At 42.3% G+C, this 24,108-nt stretch overlaps 1 protein-coding gene across 1 annotated transcript; it reads right to left on the bottom strand.

The window, feature by feature from the left end:
* Nucleotides 1–4,202: 4,202 nt before the first annotated feature.
* Nucleotides 4,203–9,647, bottom strand: LOC109886532 (zinc finger protein 239-like). Its single transcript, XM_020478186.2, has 2 exons — nucleotides 9,468–9,647; nucleotides 4,203–5,330 (listed from the first exon to the last, which is right to left on the bottom strand). The coding sequence occupies exons 1-2, from the start codon at nucleotides 9,607–9,609 to the stop codon at nucleotides 4,546–4,548; spliced, it is 927 nt and encodes a 308-aa protein (XP_020333775.2). The 5' UTR covers nucleotides 9,610–9,647; the 3' UTR covers nucleotides 4,203–4,545.
* Nucleotides 9,648–24,108: the final 14,461 nt, after the last annotated feature.

Raw genomic sequence — 24,108 nt, 5'->3', positions numbered from 1 at the left:
CCGAAGAATGTGTAACAGAAAAGCTTCCGTCCCTCTCCTCGCCCCTACCTGGGCTCGAACCAGGGACTCTGCACACATCAACAACTTCCTCCCACAAAACATCGTTACCATCGCTATTAGCGCACACCCCGCTAACTAGCTAGCCATTTCACATCGGATAGAAATGCACAATGGTCAATGCTATCTGGGATTCTTGGGACATCCCTAACCTAAACCCTAACCTTAACCCCTAACTTAACCATTTTAAATGTCAACTTCAATTGGTTAGGGAAGTCCCAGGGATGTATCTCTACCTGAAAATACACAATCTAAGTGATTGATAGTTCATATTCAGCAGTCATAAAGCCTTATTTACTTTAATGAACTACTAAAATTGTGATTTTGTCAGACAGCAGCTCTACACTTCATTGACTGACTGATCCATTCATCCTTCCATCCCTCCTCAGCCTTCCTCTCCTCTGAAGACCCAGTGAGGGTGGAGCTTAGTCAGAGAGCTGTTGAGGGACTGGTTAGGAAGAACACTTCTACGGCCAGAGAGGTCACACATGGTTTAGATGGTATTTAATATTTATGTCCCCTTAGTGGTTCATCACATCAGCATAAGGGAAAATGTTCCATCATCTGGTTATTTACATTAGTGCCAATTGTCCACTGATATTGGTGTAATTTCTCACCCCTTTTGGCTGTATGAAAGTTAATTTCCCCTCAGGCACACACATTTGTTCTTTGCTATTATGAAGGTCATTTGTGAAGAATGTACTTCTCCCCACCTCTTTACGTTGCTTATTTATATTCAGTGGCCTGACTGCGTCCAGACTGTCAAAGGGACATCCTGGTAGATCTGAACCTAATGCAGTTTGGCGTGATCAGATGACAGAAGTCACATTTAGGTGCCAGGTGTAACTGAGGCCATAGACGCTCTATATCCATTACTTATGTTTTATATAATATGACTAAATATGTTTATTTCTGTGTTGCAGGGGCAGTCAAGAAATGAAACGGCAAGGCCACAGAGCATGACATAAGCAGAGCTGTGGGAGACCACCTCAAGCCCTTGGTAGAGCTGGGGGTGGTGTTTATCACTCCACCACGCCTTCAGCAGGCTGGAAAAGTGGGATTGATACTGTTTTTCATACTAAGAGGGACCAAGAGTCTGTTGATTGGTCAGTCGTTGGGTTCATTTATTGAAATCAAATCAAGCTTTATTTATACAGCACATTTCAGACATGGATGCAATGGCTTCACAGGAAAAAAACGAAATGAAAATAAACAAAGATATTTAGTACACAACAAACAGAAGATTAACAAATGAAAGACTAATGAACATTAAGGAAATTCCATTGATTGAAATATTAATTGGATGCAATATCCAACCCAAAATATTAGCTTGTTTTTTAGGAGGGGCTCTGAAAGACACTATGGGGGTGTCCACTGGAAGTTGACTAGTAACAACAACTGGGACATGAAAGACATCCACCATGAGACCCACTAAATCTGCCCAAGAAGATGTAAACAAAAGAAAAACCCACAAACTTAAAGACAGGAAGTAAACCAAAAAGGCGGAGCAACTAAAGGTTGACTCTCCACATCTATCAAGACAACTGGAACACTGGGCCAGACACTATTGCATAGAACCTGGACCAATATATCCTATATTTTTGTTGGACAAGTTTGCTCACCACCAACAGAAAACAACTTCCATTTCACACTATAATCTACTACAATGCTTCACCTTCACCAATATAAACATGGTGTCTACTGGCTGTCAACAAGAAAAAACACCTATTCATAAATAATAATAAACAATCGTATGATTTTTTTCTCCTTTTTCTTTCTATAGAATCCTAAAACTCACTAGTTTCTAGAACTCTCATCTTCCTAAAACTCACTAGCTTCTAGAACTCTCGTCCCCTTGGAACGAGCCCAAACAAAACTCAAATCAAATTGTATTAGTCACATGCGCCGAATACAACAGTGAAATGCTTCCTTACGAGCCCCTAACCAACAGTGCAGTTTCAATACGGGAAAAAAGAAGAGACAAAACTCCAAATAAATTGTGAACATGGTAACACACTGGCTAAACACAAATCTTTTTGACTGCCCACCCCAGAGATAATCAGCAACCAAGTTTTCCTTACCACGGACATGTCTGAGAAACTTGCCACCTCACTGCAGAGCTTCTCTCTCTTTTCACGGTTCACTCGATAGGCATGTTGTTGTATCAGGGCCCAGTCCCCAATATCATGCTCTAGTACATTTGGTTTGGCACATGTGAGAACTAACCCTGATATTCTAAAAACAGGGCAACAATGTCAATATAATTGTACCAACAAATTGTCAGTTGGTTGCATGAATAAATATCACTACCAAATGTTACATGAAATGTAAATATTAAATATTTGATTGCATAGTCATATTTTCAACATCTTTTCAATTACATTTTGCTTGGTGGGATAGCCCAATGTCACAACACAGTTTAACGTGTCCAAATCAATAACCAATATGCAGAAACAGTTTGGGATAAATTGAAAACCTAACATGTGCTATATACACAAACATCTGCCACAATAATCACATTACTTGTGTATTTTTTTAAAGAAGCTCCTTATAAACTGCACAAGCACCAAAAACGCTGTTGTTTTGACAAGTAGCAATAAATCACATATCGATTAGGGGGGAAATTAGGTTGTACGTGCTGTTGAAACTGACAAAAAAAAACATGGATGGGAGATAATGGGATAAATGGGAGATATCTTTTAGCTCACTGGTTGGAGGACAACCTACAGAAGACAGTCCACTGCAGTTGGGAGTGATGCATTTAAATTTAGGGGTCGCTAAACAAGGGAATGCAACACTTATTTGTCATCACTCATCGATATCATGCTAAAATCATTTGTGCGAGAGGAGGGAGATTATGTTGCACGTCCTGTTAAAACTAACAGCTCAAAAACCACACGGAATCTGGGAGGAATGTGTACATCCCTGGTTAGAGAACAATTTGTAGAAAACAGCTAGCTACATTTTGATTCAAGTGGGTCGCCAACGTGGTAAGTGTAACACAACTCCTAATTGTCCCTAGAATGTCAGTAAGTAAACAGCTGGAGGCAGGGCTTTCTCCTATAGAGCTCCATTTTTATGGAATGGTCTGCCTACTCATGTGAGACGCAGACTCTGTCTCAACCTTTAAGTCTTTACTGAAGACTCATCTCTTCAGTAGGTCCTATGATAGAGTGTAGTCTGGCCCAGGAGTGTGACGGTGAACAGAAAGGCTCTGGAGCAATGAACCGCCCTTGCTGTCTCTGCCTGGCCGGTTCCCCTCTCTCCACTGGGATTCTGTGCCTCTAACCCTATTACCGGGGCCGAGTTACTGGCTTACTGGTGCTCGTTCATGCCGTCCCTAGGAGGGGTGCGTCACTTGAGTGGGTTGAGTCACTGACGATCTTCCTGTCTGGGTTGGCCTTCCCCCTTGGGTTGTGCCGTGGTGGAGTTATTTGTGGGCTATACTCGGCCTTGTCTCAGGATGGTAAGTTGGTGGTTGAAGATATCCCTCTAGTGGTGTGGGGGCTATGCTTTGGCAAATTAGGTGGGGTTATATTCTGCCTGTGTGGCCCTGTCTGGGGGTATCATCGGATGGGGCCACAGTGTCTCCTGACCCCTCCTGTCTCAGCCTCCAGTATTTATGCTGCATTAGTTTGTGTGTCGGGGGGCTAGGGTCAGTTTGTTATATCTGGAGTACTTCTCCTGTCTTATCCGGTGTCCTGTGTGAATTTAAGTATGCTGTCTCTTATTCTCTTTCTTTCTCTCGGAGGACCTGAGCCCTAGGACCATGCCTCAGGACTACCTGGCATGAATCCTTGCTCTCCCCAGTCCACCTGGCCGTGCTGCTTCTCCAGTTTCAGCTGTTCTGCCTGTGGCTATGGAACCCTGACCTGTTCACCGGACGTCCTACCTGTCCCAGACCTGCTGTTTTCAACTCTCTAGAGACAGCAGGAGCGGTAGATACTCTTAATGATCGGCTATCCTGATGTGCTGACTGATCGACAACTACTGTGATTGTTATTATTTGATCCTTTATGAACATCTTGGCCATGTTCTGTCATGATCTCCACCCGGCACAGCCAGAAGAGGACTGGCGTGGTTCCTCTCTAGGTTTCTTCCTAGGATTTGGCCTTTCTGGGGAGTTTTTCCTAGCCACTGTGCTTCTACACCTCCATTGCTTGCTGTTTGGGGTTTTAGCGGGGTTCTGAATAGCACTTTGAGATATCAGATGACGTAAGAAGGGCTACATTTGATTTGATCTCTTATTTTGTTTGTCAATTTTTGTTAAATCACATAAAAAGTACTCTTCCGTTTCAGAGCCGGGATTTTTTGCCTGGATTTCCCGAGGCTAATATCCATATCATATTGAAATCAACGTTTAGGCTTCTACATTGTGACAATACTCCTACTACAATGTTCTACATTGTGACATGAATTCATTGAAATCATGAAACAACTCCTTCATTTATGTATTTTCTAATATTTGATCAGAGATCCTTTATCAGATTATCTCTGGTCACAGCTATGAGATTTCTCTCCTTTGTGTGTTCTCTGGTGTTGAGTCAGATTGCCAGATGTAGCAAATCGCTTCCCACATTGACCACAGCTATAAGGTTTCTCTCCTGTGTGTGTTCTCTGGTGTACTGTCAGAGAGCCAGATGTAGCAAATCTCTTCCCACATTGATCACAGCTATAAGGTTTCTCTCCTGTGTGTATTCTCTGGTGCACTGTCAGAAATCCAGATTGACTAAAACTCTTCCCACATTGACCACAGCTATAAGGTTTCTCGCCTGTGTGTATTCTCTGGTGCACTGTCAGATGGTTAGATGAAGCAAAACCCTTCCCACATTGATCACAGCTATAAGGTTTCTCTCCTGTGTGTATTCTCTGGTGCACTGTCAGACAGTTAGATGTCGCAAAACTCTTCCCGCATTGATCACAGCTATAAGGTTTCTCTCCTGTGTGTATTCTCTGGTGCACTGTCAGCTCTACAGATTGACCAAAACTCTTCCCACATTGACCACAGCTATAAGGTTTCTCTCCTGTGTGTGTTCTATGGTGTCGTGTCAGATTGCCAGATGTAGCAAATCTCTTCCAACATTGACCACAGCTATAAGGTTTCTCTCCTGTGTGGATACTCTGATGAATTTTAATGCCTGATGAGGTGAATCTCTTCCCAATGTCAGAGCTCTTCCCTATGGGAAGAGATCTGGAAAGACTCTTCTCTGCCTCTTCAGCATCATGATGTTGTTGAGGCTCCCCAGAGGATCCACGATAATACCGTCTCTCTCCTGTGTGAGTAACAAAGTCAGATGATTAAAGGCCCACAACAGCGGAAAACCACTGTAAAAGAAAGGTGAGGCCAACAGAGTAGCCATGATGTTGTACAACAATTGACATCTGTAATGAATGCTAAAATGATTTGACAATTGTCTTAAAATGAGCAAGAAGTCATATTTTGCCTTGTTTTCACATTAGTAGTAACATTGATGATTGTAGACTAGAAATAAGTTAGCCATGTTGTTGAAACTCTAAGCAGTGTGCCAGACGACTTTTGGTCTCCAATATAGGCCCCTTTCTGTGTTTAATAAAATTGCGGCACAAGGGCAATGCACAAACAATTTGATTGCAGAAACACCTCCCTGCTAATGAGGGAACCGCTAGTTATGGATGTAGTATATCTGCCTGGAGCAAAAATGGTGAGCAAAGATTTTAGGTTTTCCACAATGTATTCTGAATGTGAATGGGGGAAAACTCAGGGGAGGAACCTCCATTTCCAGAATGCTTATGAGTACATTTCACACTACTTTGGATTATAATTGTAAGGCTCATTTGAATGTCCTGCTTAATATAATGTTTTCCACAATTATTGAAGAACCGCGTTAGACAGTATCTATTTGGGTGTTGCTAATAAAGTGAAGATTTTTTTTGTATTTCATCTTTATTTAACCAGGTAGGACAGTCGAGAACAAGTTCTCATATACAACTGCGACTTGGCCAAGATAAAGCAGTGCAGTGAGACAAAAAACAGCAGTTACATACACTTGGGATAAACAAAGGTACAGTCAATAACACAATAGAAAGCCTATATACAGTGTGTGCAAATGGAGTAAGGAGGTAAGGCAATAAATAGGCCATAGTAGTGAAGTAATTACAAATTAACACTGGAGTGATGGATGTGCAGATGATGATGTGCAAGTAGAAATACTGGTGTGCAAAAGAGCAAAAAAAGTAAATAAAAACATGGGGATGAGGTAGGCAGTTGGATGGGCTATTTACAGATGGGCTGTGTACAGCTTCATTGATCGGTAAACTGCTCAGATAGCTGATGCTGAAAGTTAGTGAGGGAGAGTCTCCAGCTTCAGTGATTTTTGCAATTCGTTCCAGTCATTGGCAGCAGAGAACTGGAAGGAAAGGCGTCCAAAGTAGGTGTTGGCTTTGGGGATGACCAGTGAGATATACTTCCTGGAGCACGTGCCATGGGTGGGTGTTGCTATGGTGACCAGTGAGCTGAGTTAAGGCGGCCTAGCAAAGATTTATAGATGACTTGGAGCCAGTGGGTTTGGAGACGAATATGTAGCGAGGGCCAGCCGACGAGAGCATACAGGTCGCATTGGTGGGTGGTATATGGGGCTTTGGTGACAAAACGGATGGCACTGTGATAGACTGCATCCAGTTTGCTGTATAGAGTGCTGGAGGCTATTTTGAAATAATGGAGGCTATCACCGAAGTCAAGGATCGGTAGGATAGTCAGTTTTACGAGAGTATGTTTGGCTGCAAAATAGGAAGCCGTTTTTTAAATTTAATTTTGGATTGGAGATGCTTAACATGAGTCTGGAAGGAGAGTCTAACCAGACACCTAGGTATTTATAGAACCGTCCAGAGTAGTGATGCTGGACGGGTGGGTACGGGCAGCGATCGGTTGAAGAGCATACATTTAGTTTAACTAGTGTTTAAGAGCAGTTGGAGGCCACGGATGGAGTGTTGTATGGCATTGAAGCTCGTTTGGAGGTTTGTTAACAATGCCCAGAGAAGGGCCACATGTATACAGAATGGTGTCATCTGCGTAAAGGTGGATCAAGGAATCACCCGCAGCAAGAGCAACATTGTTGGTATAAACAGAGAAAAGAGTCAGCCAGAGATTTGAACCCTGTGATAGAGGGGGATGACCACAGAAGTGTTCCAATCTTTAGGAATCTCTGACGATAGAGGTTGAACAGACTAGTAATAGGGGTTGCCACAATGGCGGCAGATAATTTGATTAAGAGAGGGTCCATCCCAGCAGATTGTCTATCCCAGCTGATTTGTACGGGTCCAGGTTTTGCAACTCTGTCAGAACATCAGCTATCTGGATTTGGGGTAGCTGCGGGGAGAAATGCTTATTGAAATTCTCAATTATCGTGGATTTATCAATGGTGACAGTGTTTCCTAGCCTCAGTGCAGTGGGCAGCTGGGATGAGGTGCTCTCATTCTCCATGGAATTTACAGTGTCCCAAAACTTTTTGGAGTTAGAGCTACAGGATGCAAATATCTGTTTGAAAAAGCTAGCTTTTGCTTTCCTAACTGACTGTGTGTATTGGTTCCTGACTTCTCTGAAAAGTTGCTCAAGGCTAGCTTCGGGGCTGGGCCACTCGATAGCAGCTAGATAGCTGCGATTATCCAGTGTAATGATCCAGAGTTTACGGCAGGAATATGGTGATGCGGTGGAGAAAAACAGTCCGATATGCAGACCTGACCGCGCAAGATGCGCCACTCCAACTGGAAAAGGTTGCCGACTGCTGCTGTAGTCTATTAGTGAACACTTCAGGAGCAGAACGGCAGAATTTACGAATTCCAGCAGCGGAGGGGGAGGTTCTCCTGGTTAAGTTGGGGCGGCAGTGTACCCTAGTGGTTAGAGCAGTAACCGAAAGGTTGCAAGATCGAATCCCCGACATGACAAGTCACAAATCTGTCATTCTGCCCCTGAACAGGGCAGTTAACCCACTGTTCCTAAGCCGTCATTGAAAATAAGAATATGTTCTTAACCGACTTGCCAAATAAAATAAATGGCTCCTTCCTGTTCAGGTTATATTGATGACCTGCTCCCTCCTAGTCAGGTTATATTGATGACTGGCTCCCTCCTAGTCAGGTTGTGTCGATGACCAGCTCCCTCCTAGACAGGTTATATTGATGACCAGCTCCCTCTAGGCAGGTTATATTGATGACTGGCTCCCTCTAGTCAGGTTATATTGATGACTGGCTCCTCTAGTCACTTGTGTCTTATTTATTTATTCAAACAGAGCGCTTAATGCATCATACGTTCAGTACATAAAGATTTTATAAAAACACATGGGGTGATTGGTAGAAATTACAGATGACTCTTGGTTAACCAAGATGTATTTTAGTTGGGGACAACACTAGAACATGATTTTGGGGCTCCCGAGTGGCGCAGCGGACACTGCATCTCAGTGCTTGAAGTGTCACTACAGACACCCTGGATCAAATCAAGGCTGTATCACAACCGACCGGGAGTGATTGGGAGTCCCATAGGGTGGTGCACAATTGGCCCAGCGTCGTCCGGGGTAGGCAGTCATTGTAAATAAGATTTTGTTCTTAACTGACTTGCCTAGTTAAATAAAGGTTACATTTAAATAAGTGTGTTTCATGACAAACCATTTTTTACAAATCCGTCAAGGCACCAACTTTGAGGAGGGTTTAAAACAGGTTTCAAACCAATTCATGAATGTAATTGAATCTAGGTATGTCTTGCCTTTAATGTAATGGCATGAAAAAAATTGGCTGAATATTATACAATGACTTAAACAGCTCTAATAATTTGCCCCCACAGGAAATCTACACTGGCAATTATAGAATATACTATATAGCCTCAATCTGTTTAAAACAATAATTTTGACATCATGGATGGCCAGTCGTTGTATTCATAGTGTAGTGAATTCTGGGGGTAGCCCTGAGCTGAACTCAAACCTGGGTCCAGTGACTGTCAAGCCAACACCTTATAACTGTTACGCCAAGATGTCTGAACTTCTTGACGAGGTCGCTGGGTGTTGGGTTACGGTTGCTACAATAGCTTTCTCTATGAATGTGAGAGTGGTTACACTTCTCCTTCCCCCATCCTCAGCTGTTTACCAAACCAAGCCTCTGGGCAGCCATTTTGTTGTTGTTTAAAAAACACACACAACCAGGCAAACTGCAGTTGTTACATTGTTTCTAAACATTAGAGTAAAAAAAAAGCTTCTTTGGGGATTTGATGGGGTACAACAGTTGAACTAAGCTCATGAGGCATGTGTTATATTCTTCAAGAATCAATGGCTATAAATAAATAATTAAAGTCACAATATGGATGTAGCAATTGCACATTTTCGCTTTAACACCAAACATCAGTTCAACAACTGCAGAGTTTGTGCCTCTGTTTTTAAGACAGTACTTACTAGTGTTAATCAGGGAACGGTTTCTCAAAACCATCTTATGGCTAAATTCAGCGTTAGAACGGTCGGATGCCTTAAGATGCGTTTGGGAAACCGGGCCCAGATATCCAGTTTCCTCCTCCTCCTTTTTTGATGTAACAGTCATCTCCCCCTCTTCCTCTTTCAATCCATAAACTGCATCCTCCTCTCTTTTTACTGTAACATCCTCCTCCTCTTTCACTCTGAACGCGTCTTTTTCTTCTTTCACAGTAACGGCCTGATCCTCTACTTCTTGTTTTACTGTGATATCCTCCTCTCCTTTAGCAGGTGGAGAGTAGCTTAGTGACCGCATGGTCGGGGCTATTAGCTAGCTAGGCTAATGCTAACTTAACCAGCCCGCTAGCTGAATAATAACAACACCGTAAATATGAAATTAAACCGGATAACTAACTAGAAGTGGGTTTAAAACACATTGTCTAATACACACGAACGCGTCTAAAGAGCTTTATTGGTTCGGTTTTTTTATCTAGCAAGCTACGGAGGTGTCTGACTAACTGTTGCTGCTGCTGCTGAAAGAAGAGTTCCGTCCACTAGAATATACGTCACACAAGCAGCATTTCCTTAAAGTCGCACATCGTCATATTCTGACGAGTGGGTAACGCTCAGTCAATATATTTCTTGTGTGAATTCATTTTTCGTCAACTGTTCCATCGCATCTTAGCTCATGTAGAGAAAAACTATTATGCATCTTTTTTATCATAAAGTTAATTAACAAATCACAAATACCGGAGCATGTGAGTTCAAATTGACTTTTTATTACTTCATAATAAAAGCCGAGCCAGACAACTGCCTTCCAGCACACACGTTTTATACATTTGTCCTTCTTACGTCACACTCACAGTAACTCCTCTCATTGGCTCATCACCTCTGGCATTTAGCCACCGTCATCATATTGCCTTCATATTAGGACATGGAACCTGTAGTCTCACATAAATAGTTTCATGCATGTTGGACCATAGCAACAGACCATGGCACTCAACAGGAATAACCACGTCTAATGGTGTCCAATGACCTAGAGCACAGAGAGCACTAGTTTTGCTGGCTCCTTCTGAAATAAATAATTGCCACATATGTACAGAAAAAGTCTCAATACTATGTTATTGCTTATTGTGCAGTGGATGATTAAAATCCCTCTATGCCCATGGATGTGTAGCTAGCCATCTAGCCCATCTGTGTATGGACCCAAACGTTTGGTATACATATTAGTTCAGAACCGAGCTATGAACCTCAGCTATCATAGCCAGTTGTATCAACTTCAAAACAGCCTGAATGACATTTATGAAGCCTATGGATTGAGTAGAATATAATATCATGTTGTGCCAAGGATGCAAGTCGTATATAGATGTAGTTATTACCATGCATGAGAGCCCCACATTGTAGCCTGTACATTTAATATATTCACTGATAATGTACTCTACCTTGTCAAATAAATGTGCATAGGAGCAGGGAAGGCAGCTAAATATTCTCTCAGTTCATCACAATTACATAATAGTGTCTCTAGTCGGCCCAAATGTTATCTTAAAAGCAGGTGAGCGATGATGGGACTGGGGGTTGGCATCGTCTCACATCAAAACATACGTGCAGACGAGAGACAGATGGAGAGAGAGCATGTTTAAGCCTTGTGTTTTTATTCATCAATCAAGGAGGTGAAATGCGAAACTGACCTTGGATCATTAACTCTGGGACTACTGCATCTATCTGTATTTCAATGTAAGGCATCTCTTTAATAATACTTCCTGTTGACCTGACCAAGTGACCTCTCACATTTGATCATGCTGTGCCCTCTATGTAGCCAGTTCAGATGCAGGAGGGGTTGACCTAAACAGCTGATATAACCTAGATGATGTAGGGAGAAGGGGAGAGAACCTCACAGGACTTCATTATAGTTAAATTACACCACACTGAATATTATGTTACTATTATCTCCGCCCTTACTTCTAGGGACAGGAATAACACAAAAGTACCTGCCCTATCCAGAATAGCCTCCTCTCTCACTGACAGTTGGGGCTGCTATCCTTTCCCCCTCCCTCAGAATACATACTTTTTAATGAAGACGATGAACACTTAACAAACTATACAAAAACAACAAAACCGACCGTGAAGCTATATAAAACTAGTGCAGACACAGGCAACTAGACATAGAAAATAATCCACGAAATACCCAAAGAAGATGGCTGCCTAAATATGGTTCCCAATCAGAGACAACGATAAACAGCTGCCTCGAATTGAGAACCAATGTAGGCAACCATAGACATACATAAACACCTAGATAGTAAACAACCCCATAAACCTACAGAACCCCTAGACAGTACAAAAACACATACATCACCCATGTCACACCCTGACCTAACCAAAACAATAAAGAAAACAAAGAATACTAAGGTCAGGGCGTGACAGCTATCTATCTATACAGTATTTGAAGTTGGCTAGATAGCTCATTTAGCAGCTCATTTGAGTTAGCAGGGACTGTAGCTAGTTAACTAATAATACATCGCTTTTTTTTTTACATTTTCAAAATCTATTTACTTACTTACTTGAATAGGTTCTCCCAGCCATGTGGGCAATTGGAAACAGGGCAGCAAAGTTAGTCACCAGAGTGTTTTAGAGGATATTACTATTGAACTATGTACCCATTTTAATAACCAGACCTTCATACAAACTTGCTCTGCTGAATTCTTGACGGAGTCACAACGGGCGGCCTAAGTGGCACACAGCAATTTACCGCTATTTATCTAGTGTACATTCACCATTACATGGCGTTGTAGATTGCAGCGGTATACAAACAACGATGTGAACCATTTCCCCGTTTGACCGGTAGTTGTTATGGATATTATAACTCTACAGAGCCCCACAGTGGACGGGTCACAATATGTTACATTGATAGAGCACACTTTATTTAACCTCCATGTCATCTTGTTTTACATGGCATTGTAGATTGTAGTGGAATACAGAACGTATTTTGGATGTTTTCAGTGTATTTTTAACCCTTTCAAACAATGGATTAATCGATTAATTAACTTTACAAAAAGTAAACTCAAGTCTGACAGTCCAAACAAAACCACAAATTCTCAGTCAAAACACAAGTCAGAACACAGCCTCTCGATTCTCTCATGTGATTTCAGGTCCTCTGACTGGGTAAATGTCTTTTCACAATGAGGGCAGTGGTATGTCTTCTCCTCCTGTGTATTAGTATGTTGGAAAGACTTTTCTCCTGTGTTTTCAGACTCCCTGACCACCTAAAATATATATATATACCAAGATGGCATAGCAGTTCAGACGTCTTTTTGTCCTCGTCTTGTCGTGTCCTGTATATATATATTTACAACTTTTTTCACATACATTTTATTTTTATTTTCCATCAACTCATCTTCAAAACACTCTCCTGCAACCCGCCTCACCAATTTATATTCATAAAAAAGTATTATTTACCTCAAATCTGTAATCCTCCAAGAAGCTAGCCAGAAACTCCAAGAAGCTAGCCAGAAACTAGCCAGAAGCTAGCCAGGAGCTAGCCCAGAAGCTAATCAGAAGCTAGATCAGAAGCTAGTTAGCTTCTTTACTGGCAAATCGTTAGTAATTCAGCTAACCACGGTTTGTGGTCATCAGCTATCCTTTAGCTTGAAAATCTATCGCCAGTTTTGTACGGCGCAGCGCGGCTCGGAACGGAACATACCGGACCAATTTTTCTCTCCATGTCCCTGGATATCAACTGCTCTCTGGACATTCATACCCGGATCTCACAGCTAGCTAGCTGCTATCCGTGTGACTATCGGCTTTCGTCGATTCCGGAGCAAACATCAATTATTCCGGAGCTAGCCAGCTCCGTCAATCACTCCTGAGTTCCATCAATCACTCCTGGGCTGCAGTCACCTATCCGGGCCCATTTTACTGCCTACGCGGAGCCCCACCGGGCCTTCACAACTGGACTGCCGACGTTATCTACCCGAAGGAGATCCGGCTGGCTCCTCCGTCGCGACGTTACCTGAACGCCCATCTGCGGCCTGCTAACCGTTAGCTGTCTTACCGGCTGCTATCTGAATAGACAATCGGACAATTTATTTATTTGGATTATTATTATGTTTTCTTCTTGGGCCTCTATAACTATATCTATTGTTTTTATTTTTGTTGTTGTTGTGTGATTTGGATTAATCCCCTCTACCACACGGAACCACACTAATCTACTGACGGAACGCAAGAGGTGGCTAACAACAGACCTCCATCCTATGCTAGCTTGCTACCGATGGCCTGGCTAGCTGTCTAAATCGCCGTGACCCCCAACCAACATCTCCACTCACTGGACCCTTTTGATCACTCGACTAAGCATGCCTCTCCTTAATGTCAATATGCCTTGTCCATTGCTGTTCTGGTTAGTGTTTATTGGCTTATTTCACTGTAGAGCCTCTAGTCCTGCTCACTATACCTTATCCAACCTATTAGTTCCACCACCCACACATGCAATGACATCTCCTGGTTTCAATGATGTTTCTAGAGACAATATATCTCTCTTCATCACTCAATACCTAGGTTTACCTCCACTGTATTCACATCCTACCATACCTTTGTCTGTACATTATACCTTGATGCTATTTTATCGCCCGCAGAAACCTCCTTTTACTCTCTGTTCCAGACGTTCTAGACGACCAATTCTTATTGCTTTTAGCCGCACCCTTATTCTACTCCTCCTATGTTCCTCTGGCGATGTAGAGGTGAATCCAGGCCCTGCAGTGCCTAGCTCCACTCCTATTCCCCAGGCGCTCTCTTTTGACGACTTCTGTAACCGTAATAGCCTTGGTTTCATGCATGTTAACATTAGAAGCCTCCTCCCTAAGTTTGTTCTATTCACTGCTTTAGCACACTCTGCCAACCAGGATGTTCTAGCTGTGTCTGAATACTGGCTTAGGAAGACCACCAAAAATTCAGACATTTTAATTCCAAACTACAACATTTTCAGACAAGATAGAACTGCCAAAAGGGGGCGGTGTTGCAATCTACTGCAAAGATAGCCTGCAGAGTTTTGTCCTACTATCCAGGTCTGTACCCAAACAATTTGAACTTCTACTTTTAAAAATCCACCTCTCTAAAAACAAGTCTCTCACCGTTGCCGCCTGCTATAGACCACCCTCTGCCCCCAGCTGTGCTCTGGACACCATATGTGAACTGATTGCCCCCCATCTATCTTCAGAGCTCGTGCTGCTAGGCGACCTAACTGGAACATGCTTAACACCCCAGCCATCCTACAATCTAAACTTGATGCCCTCAATCTCACACAAATTATCAATGAACCTACCAGGTACCTCCCCAAAGCCTTAAACACGGGCACCCTCATAGATATCATCCTAACCAACTTCCCCTCTAAATACACCTCTGCTGTCTTCAACCAAGATCTCAGCGATCACTGCCTCATTGCCTGCATCCGTAATGGGTCAGCGGTCAAACGACCTCCACTCATCACTGTAAAACGCTCCCTGAAACACTTCAGCGAGCAGGCCTTTCTAATGGACCTGACCGGGGTATCCTGGAAGGATATTGATCTCATCCCGTCAGTAGAGGATGCCTGGATATTTTTTTTAAATGCCTTCCTAACCATCTTAAATAAACATGCCCCATTCAAGAAATTTAGAACCAGGAACAGATATAGCCCTTGGTTCTCCCCAGACCTGACTGCCCTTAACCAACACAAAAACATCCTATGGCGTTCTGCATTAGCATCCAACAGCCCCCGTGATATGCAGCTGTTCAGGGAAGCCAGAGACCATTATACACAGGCAGTTAGAAAAGCTAAGGCTAGCTTTTTCAAGCAGAAATTTGCTTCCTGCAACACTAACTCAAAAAGCTTCTGGGACACTGTAAAGTCCATGGAGAATAAGAACACATCCTCCCAGCTGCCCACTGCACTGAAGATAGGAAACACTGTCACCACTGATAAATCCTCCATAATTGAGAATTTCAATAAGCATTTTTCTACGGCTGGCCATGCTTTCCACCTGGCTACTCCTACCCCGGTCAACAGCACTGCACCCCCAACAGCAACTCGCCCAAGCCTTCCCCATTTCTCCTTCTCCCAAATCCATTCAGCTGATGTTCTGAAAGAGCTGCAAAATCTGGACCCCTACAAATCAGCCGGGCTAGACAATCTGGACCCTTTCTTTCGAAAATTATCTTCCGAAATTGTTGCCACCCCTATTACTAGCCTGTTCAACCTCTCTTTCGTGTCGTCTGAGATTCCCAAAGATTGGAAAGCAGCTGCGGTCATCCCCCTCTTCAAAGGGGGGGACACTCTTGACCCAAACTGCTACAGACCTATATCTATCCTACCATGCCTTTCTAAGTTCTTCATAAGCCAAGTCACCAAACAGATTACCGACCATTTCGAATCTCACCATACCTTCTCTGCTATGCAATCTGGTTTCTGAGCTGGTCATGGGTGCACCTCAGCCACGCTCAAGGTCCTAAACGATATCTTAACCGCCATCGATAAGAAACATTACTGTGCAGCCGTATTCATTGATCTGGCCAAGGCTTTCGACTCTGTCAATCACCACATCCTCATCGGCAGACTCGACAGCCTTGGTTTCTCAAATGATTGCCTCACCTGGTTCACCAACTACTTCTCTGATAGAGTTCAGTGTGTCAAATCGGAGGGTCTGCTGTCCGGACCTCTGGCAGTCTCTATGGGGGTGCCACAGGGTTCAATTCTTGGACCGACTCTCTTCTCTGTATACATCAATGAGGTCGCTCTTGCTGCTGGTGAGTCTCTGATCCACCTCTACGCAGACGACACCATTCTGTATACTTCCGGCCCTTCTTTGGACACTGTGTTAACAACCCTCCAGGCAAGCTTCAATGCCATACAACTCTCCTTCCGTGGCCTCCAATTGCTCTTAAATACAAGTAAAACTAAATGCATGCTCTTCAACCGATCGCTACCTGCACCTACCCGCCTGTCCAACATCACTACTCTGGACGGCTCTGACTTAGAATACGTGGACAACTACAAATACTTAGGTGTCTGGTTAGACTGTAAACTCTCCTTCCAGACCCATATCAAACATCTCCAATCCAAAGTAAAATCTAGAATTGGCTTCCTATTTCGCAACAAAGCATCCTTCACTCATGCTTCCAAACATACCCTTGTAAAACTGACCATCCTACCAATCCTCGACTTTGGCGATGTCATTTACAAAATAGCCTCCAATACCCTACTCAACAAATTGGATGCAGTCTATCACAGTGCAATCCGTTTTGTCACCAAAGCCCCATATACTACCCACCATTGCGACCTGTACGCTCTCGTTGGCTAGCCCTCGCTTCATACTCGTCGCCAAACCCACTGGCTCCATGTCATCTACAAGACCCTGCTAGGTAAAGTCCCCCCTTATCTCAGCTTGCTGGTCACCATAGCATCTCCCACCTGTAGCACACGCTCCAGCAGGGATATCTCTCTAGTCACCCCCAAAACCAATTCTTTCTTTGGCCGCCTCTCCTTCCAGTTCTCTGCTGCCAATGACTGGAATGAACTACAAAAATCTCTGAAACTGGAAACACTTATCTCCCTCACTAGCTTTAAGCACCAACTGTCAGAGCAGCTCACAGATTACTGCACCTGTACATAGTCCACCTATAATTTAGCCCAAACAACTACCTCTTTCCCAACTGTATTTTATTTATTTATTTATTTTACTCCTTTGCACCCCATTATTTTTATTTCTACTTTGCACATTCTTCCGTTGCAAAACTACCATTCCAGTGTTTTACTTGCTATATTGTATTTACTTTGCCACCATGGCCTTTTTTGCCTTTACCTCCCTTCTCACCTCATTTGCTCACATTGTATATCGACTTGTTTATACTGTATTATTGACTGTATGTTTGTTTTACTCCATGTGTAACTCTGTGTCGTTGTATCTGTCGAACTGCTTTGCTTTATTTTGGCCAGGTCGCAATTGTAAATGAGAACTTGTTCTCAACTTGCCTACCTGGTTAAATAAATAAATAAATAAAAGAAGCAAATAAAAAATGGTTAAATAAAGGTCAAATAAAAATAAATAAAACCCTTTATATACTGGGAACATTGGAAAACCTTTTCTCCTGTGTGTGTATTCTCTCATGCGTTTTCAGGCTCACTAACCACCTAAAACTGTTTCCACGGTGAGAACAGTGATAAGGCTTCTCTCCCGTGTGTGTTCTCTCATGCCCAACCAGGGCCCCTAACTGAGTAAAATTCTTTCCACAGTGGGAACAGTGGTAGGGCTTTTCTCCTGTTTGTATTCTCTCATGCATTTTCAGGCTCCCTAACCACCTAAAACTCTTTCCACAGTGGGAGCAGTGGTGTTGGTTAGGCGTCTGTTTCCTCTGAGGAACTCTTCCCGCTGTCAGAGTCAGGTCTCTCTCCTGCCAAAAGACAAACAGATTATTTAGTTAAACAGAGAGACCTGAATGAAACCTGCATTAAATAAAATTGTCTTCCTATGAGGTTTAATCTAGACTAGATCCCTCAATAACCTGAGGTTAGTTTTCACAACATTTCATCATTAAAAATAAACTTGGTGACGGTGAAATTTAAAAACAAATGATTTAGAGCTCCAAATCTAATTTCTCAGGGAATGTGATATTTTAGGCTGGGCAGAGCTCTATAATAATAGATAATGTTATGTTTCAGGCTGAGCAGAGCTTTATAATATATATTGTCATGTTTATAGGCTGAGCAGAGCTCTATAATAATAGATAATGTCATGTTTATAGGCTGATCAGAGCTCTATAATAATATATAGTACTATTTCAGGCTGCATTTGATCCAATGTTAATAACGTGTTGTTGGTGTCCCACTTCATCTCTAAAGTAATAATGACTATCTTTTCTAAATGATCATTCTGTAGTTCAGCCTTTCCTTCAAATGGCTATTTTGCCCATGTTTTTTGTCAACTAACAAATGTTTACTAATATGATCAGTCTCCCCAAAACGCTTGTCCGTTTGCTAATATGTTCAGTCTCCCCTTCACATTGACCTGTCCTTCACAGGTCAATAATGTTTGTTATTTTCTGTATTTCTCCAACATTATTTAGAAATCTGCTTTTTGCGTGTATACACACTCCATGCAAGGTCTACAATAGACATATGTCAAACGTTTCATTTATAACTCGTTTGCCATTATGTGAGACAATTAAGTTGTGCTTTTGTGGTGGGGGGGGGGGGGGGGGGGACTCTGATGGTATACCCATGTTACAGTTAAGCAGTAAGACCCGAGGAAGTGTGGTATATGGCCAATATTGTCACGCCCTGACCTGAGTATTCTTTGTTTTCTTTATTGTTTTGGTTAGGTCAGGGTGTGACATGGGTGATATATGTGTTTTTTGTACTGTCTAGAGGTTTTTGTAGGTTTATGGAGTTGTTTACATTCTAGGTGTTTATGTATGTCTATGGTTGCCTAGATTTATTCTCAATTAGAGGCAGCTGTTTATCGTTGTCTCTGATTGGGAACCATATTTAGGCAGCCATCTTCTTTGGGTACTTCGTGAGTTATTTTCTATGTGTAGTTGCCTGTGTCTGCACTCGTTGTCATAGCGTCACGTTCGTTTTGTTTAAGTGTTCTTCGTGTTTTTCATCATTCAATAAAATAATGGATTCACACCACGTTGCTTTGGTCTACTCCATACGACAATCGTGACAAATATAGCATGGTTAAATACTGTCCTTATGCACAATGCAACGCGGAGTGCCTGGATACAGCCCTTAGCCGTGGTATATTGGCCATATATCACAAACCCGAGGTGGCTTATTGCAATTATAAACTGGTTGCCAACGTAATCAGAACAGTAAAAATACATGTTTTGTCATACCCTCCTTTATACGGCCTCATATACCACGGCTGCCAGCCAATCAGCATTCAGGGCTTTAACCACCCATTTTAAAACGTAGCTTTAACATTATATTATAACATCAATTCCTATCGTACAGAACAACATTTTCAAGTATAGAATTTCAGTAGCATGCTGCTACATTCGTTCAAAAGCTTGAGAGTTAGTGCCCTTTTTTAAGACAGTACTTACCGGTGGTAAACAGATCTCCTGACTCCTCTGTCAATAAGACAGTTCTCTTTCACCTCATTCACTTTAAAAACTGCATCCTCTTTACCTCCCTCTTCTTTTACTGTAACATCCTCTTCTTTCATTGAAACATCTTTCTCTTCTTTCACTGTAACAGCCTCACCCTCTACTTCTTGTTTTACTGTAACATCCTCCTCTTTCTTCTCCTCTTTCACGACAACGTTCAGCCCAGAGCTTCTTTCTCCGTCCAGCAGACTGTTGGCTACCAAGGTGGCAGACTCGTTGATGTTGCAGTGTTCCGTCCACTAGATTATACGTCACGCCGGCAGCATCACCTGAAAGACGCACATCGCCGTCTGCTGACTGGAGGGGAAACACAGTTAAGATACGTTTGTTTATTTTTAATTTCTTTCATTAAATAATAATATTATATTGAGACGTTCAAATAGAGCAGTGCATATTTTGAGTGAGAATTTAAAACATACCGTCTTTCACATCTGTATTTAAGGCAGTTTCATATTCATTCATTTAAAAGAAACCCACTGGTCACACTGGTTGAATTATCTGTCAAACTAGGAACGCTCTGCAGCCTAGTTTAACAGTGATCTATGTTCTATGAAAGCAGCTGAGAGCAAACTGGAGAGTAGCTAGAGGAAAACAAAGCTAACTGTGCATCCCCAGGCCCTGGTATATCATCAGACTGCATACAAACCTAACTGCATCCCCAGTCCCTGGTATATCATCAGACTGCATACAAACCTAACTGCATCCCCAGGCCCTGGTGTATCATCAGACTGTATACAAACCTAACCGCATCCCCAGGCCCTGGTATATCATCAGACTGCATACAAACCTAACTGCATCCCCAGTCCCTGGTATATCATCAGACTGCATACAAACCTAACTGCATCCCCAGTCCCTGGTATATCATCAGACTGCATACAAACCTAACTGCATCCCCAGTCCCTGGTATATCATCAGACTGCATACAAACCTAACTGCATCCCCAGTCCCTGGTATATCATCAGACTGCATACAAACCTAACTGCATCCCCAGTCCCTGGTATATCATCAGACTGCATACAAACCTAACTGCATCCCCAGTCCCTGGTATATCATCAGACTGCATACAAACCTAACTGCATCCCCAGTCCCTAGTATATCATCAGACTGCTGTGACAACCCTCCCACTCTGTCTGCCGAATTCTTTCTCTTTGCTCTTATTTTCCTAAATAGGATGTCGGTGGGCGGAGCCGGGTGAAATGGGACACACCTGGGCTCGGGTGTGTCCCAGGATAAATGCACCTCTTCCCCATTCATTGAGGAGACTCTCTCCATGCAGACACAGACAGATTTTGGTTGTGCCATTTTTTGTGGCAATTTTGGTTGTTTGCGTTGGCAGTGTTCCCTCATTATCACATGTATACACACGACCAATCACTTACACTACTGACTAAATACACACCCGTGTTAGTTGTATTTACTTTACTTCAGTTAATAAATATATTTTGTTATTCTTTATCTCCACGTTGTCTCACCTTTTGTCACGGTCTTCGAGCCGGTTCGTGACACTATGGTCAGCAAGCTGGAGCCCAACTAATGGAGACCAGTTAGGACCCAACTAACAAAACCCAACTAAAACATGACTGCAGATCAGAAGAGCAGAGACATACAGAATGATGGCAGGGAAAATCACCAACATCAAAAATAGATAGATTCCATGATGGGGAAACAAAGCTTCCTGAAGCATAGACGCTTTCCATCCAATTGTCTCAAAAATAGGTTCATTACTCAAGGCTTTGAACAACACAGATTATAGAACAGCCACATTATTATAGATGAGATCCCACACCGTAGCAGCATAGCCTTTATGTCATTATTATAGATGACATCCCACACCGTAGCAGCATAGCCTTTATGTCATTATTATAGGTGACATCCCACACCGTAGCAGCATAGCCTTAATGTCATTATTATAGATGACATCCCACACCGTAGCAGCATAGCCTTAATGTCATTATTATAGATGACATCCCACACCGTAGCACGTAGCAGCATAGCCATTGTGTCATTATTATAGATGACATCCCACACCATAGCAGCATAGCCTTAATGTCATTATTATAGATGACATCACACACCGTAGCAGCATAGCCTTTATGTCATTATTATAGATGACATCCCACACCGTAGCAGCATAGCCTTAATGTCATTATTATAGATGACATCCCACACCGTAGCAGCATAGCCTTAATAGCATTATTATAGATGACATCCCACACCGTAGCAGCATAGCCTTTATGTCATTATTATAGATGACATCACACACCGTAGCAGCATAGCCTTTATGTCATTATTATAGATGACATCACAAATCGTAGCAGCATAGCCTTAATGTCATTATTATAGATGACATCCCACACCGTAGCAGCATAGCCTTAATGTCATTATTATAGATGACATCCCACACCGTAGCACGTAGCAGCATAGCCTTTGTGTCATTATTATAGATGACATCCCACACCATAGCAGCATAGCCTTAATGTCATTATTATAGATGACATCCCACACCGTAGCACGTAGCAGCATAGCCTTTGTGTCATTAATATAGATTACATCCCACACCGTAGCAGCATAGCCTTTATGTCATTATTATAGATGACATCACACACCGTAGCAGCATAGCCTTTATGTCATTATTATAGATGACATCCCACACCGTAGCAGCATAGCCTTAATGTCATTATTATAGATGACATCCCACACCGTAGCAGAATAGCCTTTATGTCATTATTATAGATGACATCACACACCGTAGCAGCATAGCCTTTATGTCATTATTATAGATGACATCACACACCGTAGCAGCATAGCCTTAATGTCATTATTATAGATGACATCCCACACCGTAGCAGCATAGCCTTTATGTCATTATTATAGATGACATCCCACACCGTAGCAACATAGCCTTAATGTAATTATTATAGATGACATCCCACACCGTAGCAGCATAGCCTTAATGTCATTATTATAGATGACATCCCACACCGTAGCACATAGCAGCATAGCCTTTGTGTAATTATTATAGATGACATCCCACACCGTAGCAGCATAGCCTTTATGTCATTATTATAGATGACATCCCACACCGTAGCAGCATAGCCTTTATGTCATTATTATAGCTGACATCACACATCGTAGCAGCATAGCCTTTATGTCATTATTATAGATGACATCACACACCGTAGCAGCATAGCCTTTATGTCATTATTATAGATGACATCACAAATCGTAGCAGCATAGCCTTAATGTCATTATTATAGATGACATCCCACACCGTAGCAGCATAGCCTTAATGTCATTATTATAGATGACATCCCACACCGTAGCACATAGCAGCATAGCCTTTGTGTAATTATTATAGATGACATCCCACACCGTAGCAGCATAGCCTTTATGTCATTATTATAGGTGACATCCCACACCGTAGCAGCATAGCCTTAATGTCATTATTATAGATGACATCCCACACCGTAGCAGCATAGCCTTAATGTCATTATTATAGATGACATCCCACACCGTAGCACGTAGCAGCATAGCCATTGTGTCATTATTATAGATGACATCCCACACCATAGCAGCATAGCCTTAATGTCATTATTATAGATGACATCCCACACCGTAGCACGTAGCAGCATAGCCTTTGTGTCATTAATATAGATGACATCCCACACCGTAGCAGCATAGCCTTTATGTCATTATTATAGATGACATCACACACCGTAGCAGCATAGCCTTTATGTCATTATTATAGATGACATCCCACACCGTAGCAGCATAGCCTTAATGTCATTATTATAGATGACATCCCACACCGTAGCAGCATAGCCTTAATAGCATTATTATAGATGACATCCCACACCGTAGCAGCATAGCCTTTATGTCATTATTATAGATGACATCACACACCGTAGCAGCATAGCCTTTATGTCATTATTATAGATGACATCACAAATCGTAGCAGCATAGCCTTAATGTCATTATTATAGATGACATCCCACACCGTAGCAGCATAGCCTTAATGTCATTATTATAGATGACATCCCACACCGTAGCACGTAGCAGCATAGCCTTTGTGTCATTATTATAGATGACATCCCACACCATAGCAGCATAGCCTTAATGTCATTATTATAGATGACATCCCACACCGTAGCACGTAGCAGCATAGCCTTTGTGTCATTAATATAGATTACATCCCACACCGTAGCAGCATAGCCTTTATGTCATTATTATAGATGACATCACACACCGTAGCAGCATAGCCTTTATGTCATTATTATAGATGACATCCCACACCGTAGCAGCATAGCCTTAATGTCATTATTATAGATGACATCCCACACCGTAGCAGAATAGCCTTTATGTCATTATTATAGATGACATCACACACCGTAGCAGCATAGCCTTTATGTCATTATTATAGATGACATCACACACCGTAGCAGCATAGCCTTAATGTCATTATTATAGATGACATCCCACACCGTAGCAGCATAGC

The sequence above is a fragment of the Oncorhynchus kisutch genome, linkage group LG30, assembly GCF_002021735.2.
Source record: "Oncorhynchus kisutch isolate 150728-3 linkage group LG30, Okis_V2, whole genome shotgun sequence".
In the NCBI taxonomy this organism is placed as follows: domain Eukaryota; kingdom Metazoa; phylum Chordata; class Actinopteri; order Salmoniformes; family Salmonidae; genus Oncorhynchus; species Oncorhynchus kisutch.
Note: the sequence above shows the minus strand (reverse complement) of the source record. Positions and strands in the feature narration are given on the sequence as shown.